Source organism: Sceloporus undulatus, chromosome 6 (assembly GCF_019175285.1).
Source record: "Sceloporus undulatus isolate JIND9_A2432 ecotype Alabama chromosome 6, SceUnd_v1.1, whole genome shotgun sequence".
Taxonomy (NCBI): Eukaryota; Metazoa; Chordata; class Lepidosauria; order Squamata; family Phrynosomatidae; genus Sceloporus; species Sceloporus undulatus.
The window spans coordinates 81828647-81834406 of NC_056527.1; the positions used below are offsets into that span (position 1 = coordinate 81828647).

At 41.4% G+C, this 5760-nt stretch overlaps 1 protein-coding gene across 2 annotated transcripts in view; it reads left to right on the plus strand.

The window, feature by feature from the left end:
* The first annotated feature begins 2002 nt into the window (after nucleotides 1–2002).
* PSME3 (proteasome activator subunit 3) overlaps nucleotides 2003–5760 on the plus strand; it is a 17735-nt gene continuing 13977 nt past the window's right edge. The window contains exon 1 of one of the 2 annotated variants that reach the window (XM_042474818.1): nucleotides 2003–2169. In XM_042474818.1, coding sequence (XP_042330752.1) covers nucleotides 2128–2169 — 42 coding nt within the window. In that variant the 5' untranslated portion in view covers nucleotides 2003–2127. The remainder of the gene's footprint in view (nucleotides 2170–5760) is intronic. The other variant, XM_042474819.1, reaches the window with a different exon arrangement.

Consider the following 5760-nt stretch of genomic DNA (forward strand, 5'->3'; position numbering starts at 1 on the left):
AACCCAGAGGCCTACCTGGAGATGTGAAGCCTGAACTAGAAAAACAACAACAACAACAACAACAATAACAACAACAACAACATTTTTGGCCGTCTATTTTTTTCTGAATCATGCAAAATAATAATAATAATAATAATAATAATAACAATTTTTATTTATATACTGCCTTTCCAAAAGTTCAAGGCGGTTTACATGAATTACAAAAGCAAACCCATAAAATACAGTAAAATATAGTGATGCAATAATAAAAACCAATACGCACATAAAATGCAACACAACTCTTAAAACAATACAATACAAATAATTCCCTCCCCTGTTTTACATATATATAACAACATATCTAAATATAACAATGACCAAATATAAAATATACAGGTAAATTATTAAAACTATTAATTAAACGATCAAAACAGAAGGAAGCGGAGGTGTTATATATATTTGATTCTTTATATTTAAGAGATGAATGGGTATTAATTAACGTCGTTGTTGATTTTAAAGCCATTGTCATCATCATGGCGAGTGGGGCAAAGCAGTCCTCCTCCACCTGAGTCCTCCATTGCCTTTTGAGGCTCCAGGGTGATGATGAGACAAAATGATAAAATTGAAAAAGAAAGGGGGGAAGGAAATCTAAATCGTGCTAAAATAAAACATTCTATAATTAAAATAAAATAAAATGTTCCATAATAATAAATATTCAACAACAGAATAATACACAGATTAACATGGAAGTCGCTCCTTCCAACATAGAGTCACACAGTAAACGTTCGTCCCTCCACATTTGTGGCTTTGACTTTTGCAGATTTGATTGTTCACAGGTTTTGTGAAAATGTTCTCTCTAGGAATATCTAGGTCCTCCAGTGTAACTCTATGGTCAACTTCAACCAAAAGTTGCACTGAAAGACCTAGAGATTTCCAGAGAGAACACTCTACTAGGCCTTTGTAGCTCCTCCAGTGCAGTTCTATGGTCAGTGTCTGTTGGACGTTGACCACAGAGTTGCACTGGAGGACCTAGAGATTCCTAGATAGGTGTCCTCTCAGGTAAAAAAAAACATGGTTTTTGTGTTATTTGTGTTATTGTTTGTGTTAAGTGTGACTCAGTTTTATCTTTGTATATACGCAGACGTTCTGATATTTTTTAGTTGCATTTTATATGCTGTAATTTTGTAACTGTATTTAGTATTTGATCGATATGGTCAGCTGACTAATCAATAAACTTGTTGTTGTTGTATTATTTGCAGTTTTCCTATATTCATGGGGGTCCTGTGCCCCTGACTCCAGTAAATGTGGAGGGACAAGTATATATATATATATATCCCACTCTCTTCCATGCCAGGATTCTCTGAAGATGCCAGCCACAGATGCTGGTGAAATGTCAGGAAGAAACTCTTCTAGAACATGGACACACGGCCTGAAAAACCCACAAAAAACTATGGATGCCGGCCATGAAAGCCTTCGACTCAACTGTAGGGTTGCCATAATTGTCCACTAAAACCTGGGACAAAATGTAGGACAAAATCGAGACCAAATTGTAGGGCAACTGCAGGACAAAACTCAGCCCAAAATGTAGGACATTTAACTTCACATATTCCATAAGTGATTATATGACACTGCAGAAATAATCCGCTTTAACACTGTGTTTTGGACCTTAGATGTGATTTGGAGTTTAATTTCATGGTGTGGGGACTAGGTTAGCTGAAGTGTGGTCCAAAAACACACTGCAGAAATAATCCAGTTTGAGACCGCGTAGCCAGGGCAGTTAACGCGGTCTCAAACTGGATTATTTCTGCAGTGCGTTTTTAGACCCAACTCATCCGAGCGACGCGTGCCTCTTCCCTTTCCTACGTCTATGTGCCCGACACAAGGCCCTGCCCACAGAGGATGGGGAGGGTGCTTGTTGTCCTGCGCATGCGCGGGGGGCGGAGGACAAAAGCCTCGACGGGGGAATGACGTTAGCTGGGAAGGCGTTCGGTGATTGGTCAAGAGAGACGGCACTGTCGGCGGCGGGTCATTATGTCGTCACATCCGGCCGCGGCGAAGCCGGTGGTTTTCCTCTCGCGCGCGGGGAGGGAAGGAAGGGAGGGAAGAAGAGACGGCTGTGGCTAGGAAGACCGGTTCCCCCGCCCCGCCATGGCCTCCCTACTCAAGGTGGACCCGGAAGTTAAGATCAAGGTAGGGAAGGAGGGACCGGCGTGCCCTGGAGCATGTGCAGAGTGCCGCCTGGGAGCCTGAGGACCGCAGCCAAGGAAGAGGCGCTCTTAGGAGAGGGAGAAGGAGGGCAACCAACGGTCCTTCGCGCTTCCAGGAGAACCAGGCTCTCCGCCCTTGGGAAGAAAGAAAGGAAGAAAGAAAGAAAGAAAGGGGCAGTAGGAGCTTTCGTAGACTCGAATCTACTTCCTCAGACGCATTTGGAAGTAACCTTTAGTCTAGGGAAGCCCATGCTGCCAACGTCTTTCTTTCAGTTTAGTCTCAAAGGTGCTACAAGATCTCTCTACATAATAATAACAACAACAACAAATGCATCTGAGGAAGGAGGCTCAGTCTAGGGAAGCTCATGCTGCCAATTTCTGTTTTTTCAGTCTCAAAGGTCTCTCTACAACTGATCTTACAGACTGACACAGCTGTGCCTTTGAATTGTTCACAGGGGGTTTGCTGTTGCCATCCTCAGAGGCTGAGAGAGTGTGACTTGCCCAAGATCACCCATGTGGGTTTCCATGGCCTACCTTGGGTTTGAAACCTGGCCTCCAGAGTCCTAGCCCAACCCTCAAACTGTGACATCTTAACTCAGTAAAACCTAGCTGGGGCAAAAGGACATGTTGGACACATAGCCAAAGACCTTTTGCTATGGCTGCATCCGCACTGCAAAAATAATCCAGTTTGGCACCACTTTAACTGCTGTGGCTCAGTGTGGGGATTGTAGCTTAATGGGGCATTTAGCCTTCTCAGTCAGAGAGCTCTTGTGCCCAAAACAAACTACAGTCCCCAGAGTTCCATAGCACTGAGCCATGGCAATTGAAGTTGTGTCAAACTGGGTTAGTTCTGCAGTGCAGATGCAGCCATAATGAAAGCACTTTGGCTATGTATCAAACAGGCTCTTTCACCCCAGCCAGGTTTTATGGAGTTAATGAAAATGTGAAATGAAGAGTTTCTGTTGGTGTTTTCCTGAGCTCAGGTAAGGAGGTGAAGTATCTGAATACACTAGTATTCAGATGTAATGTCAAGCAGCCCTTGTGCACAATAGCATTTCCCTTTGATAAGGGCTTGTGTTCTCTCACATCAGTCTTACTAAGTTCACTCAACAGACATAGGATGATATTTAAAATGCCTGTGTTGTTCAATAATATAAGGTCCAAAACACTGCAGAAAGAATCCAGTTTAAGACCACTTTAAGTGCCCTGGCTCAGCGCTAGGGAATTCTAGGTCAGAGAGCTTTGGTGCCACAATAAACTACAATTCCCAGGATTCCTTAGCACTGAGCCAGGGCAGTTAAAGCGGTCTCAGACTGGATCATTTCTGCAGTGTGTTTTGGGCCTAAGTGCTCAGAACTAGGTCTAGGCCTCATCTGCACTGCAGAAATAATGTGTTTGATACCACTTTACCTATCATGTCTCCATCCTGTAGAATCCAGCGAACTGTGGTTTGTTGTGGCATCAGGGCTCTCTGACATAGAAGGCTAAATGTCTCACAAAGCAGCAAATCCCATAATTCCATAGCATTACACCATGGCAGTTAAAGCCGTGTCAAGCTGCATTATTTCTGCAGTGCAGATACAGCCACAGTTGCTTTTCAAGAGCATAGTCTTCTCAAAGAAGCTTGCAGTACTGTATTAAAGTATTCCTCCTTACTGATATATTCACATAATCAAGTTAAATATAAAAAGTATTAGATTAGTTACAATAAAATGCACTTTCTAAAAGCCCATCACAAATAGCATAAAAACTGTCAGATGAAAACCATGGACAACATATTATTTCTTTACACCATCCTGAAAGCAGCAATAGATGGGTCCCTTCATATATCTCCAGGGGAGGAGTTCCACAGCATAGATTTAAGAAATCATGGTAGCTTTGTTCCAAATATTATATTTGAACAACACAATTCCCAGTTCATTTAATTGTTGTGTGCCTTCAGGTAATTTCTGATTCATGGGGCCCATACAGACAGGCCAAAATAAAGCTGCTTCGGGTCACTGTTTAAATGATGCATGCATCCTAAGATTCCAGAAGCTGTGCCAAAGCTGTGGTCCAGTCCTTAGGACAGGAGTGTGGCTTTGGCGTGGCTTCTGGCCTCTTAGGACGCACGTATCATTTAAACAGCATACTTCCAAAGTGTCCCGAAGCAGCTTTATTTTGGCCTGTCTGTACAGGCCCATAGTGACCCTAAGGCAAACCTATCCTGGGGTTTCGTGGCAAGATTTGCTCAGAGAGGGTTTGCCATTGCCTTCCTCCGAGGCAGGTAAGGTGTGACTTGCCCAAGTTCGCCCAGTGGGTTTCTGTGCCCAAGTGGGGATTATTAGGCCCCTGTACAGTAGTCCCATGGAATCAGTGGAATGTTACATGAGTATTCAGTTGCCAAGTTACCATTGATTCATTGGTTCTATTCTAGTTGTGACTAGCAACAGATTTAGATCTGTTTTTAAAAAATGAAAAGCAGCCCATTTTGCAGTCTGAAAATGTAAGAATAATAGGATTATATCTACTCAGTTCAGAGTCTACCAGTTTCACTGGAATGACTCCTAGCTGCATTCATATTGTTCAGTTCAAGGATTTAGTTACTCCATATGCATTATGGGAGTAACCCAAAGCTTTGAGGGAATGTTTTTCAGTTTTTCTTTACTCTTTTGCAATAATGATTAAGGAGTTTAAAAAGATAATCCAGAAGGAAAGTGTTAAATAGTTTTATATGCACATTAATAAAAGGAGTTGATTCAGTCCATACTGCATCTGTCATTTTTCTTACATCAGGCTTCTTACAGTTGGAGATGCAGACCTTCTTATGACCAGATAAAATCGTCCATAGCCATTTTTCTGGCTTTTTATTTGATTTGGGAGCGGGAGGGGTTCTTAAAAATACCAAAAAGCCCACAAAGATAACCTCAAGGGTGGTGGTAGGTCATCACTATTATACAGTAACTGCCAAAACTGGGTTCTGTACCAAGGTAAAATGGACAGTTTTACCTATAGTCTTGCAAACTTCAAAAAGAAGAGAGGACTTTGCACAAGCTTGGAGCATTAAACAGAAAGCACTAAAAGGAACAGGTTAAGAAAGAAAAAGCAAATAAAATATTATATTATCTTTTAGTAATTTACACAAGACAGGGAGGAGGCTGTGCAAACATTTAAGGAAGTCTTATAAATAATAATAATAAATAAAACTTTTATTTATATCTTGCTTTTTGTTAAAGCAATCAAAGCGGCGTACAACATTAAAATGATACAGCAATATATAAGTCCCCCCCCCTTGAAAAAGGATTAAGCAGTTCTAACAATTAAAATTACAAACAATAAAATCTAAAAACAATAATACAATGATGCTGGGAAGAATTATCACATATATATATGGGGGGGGGATATATGGGGGTATCTTTACATCTTCCCACTGTTGCAAACCTGAATCCTTGCTGATGCTTGTGATTCCTAGGAATTGTAGTTCAATACATCTGTTGGGCACTAGGTTCATGAATTTTGATCTTCCAGGAAAATCTACCTTAAAGAAAGCCTACAGATGAGGAATAGAACAAAAAGGTGAAGGTTCAGTATAAAC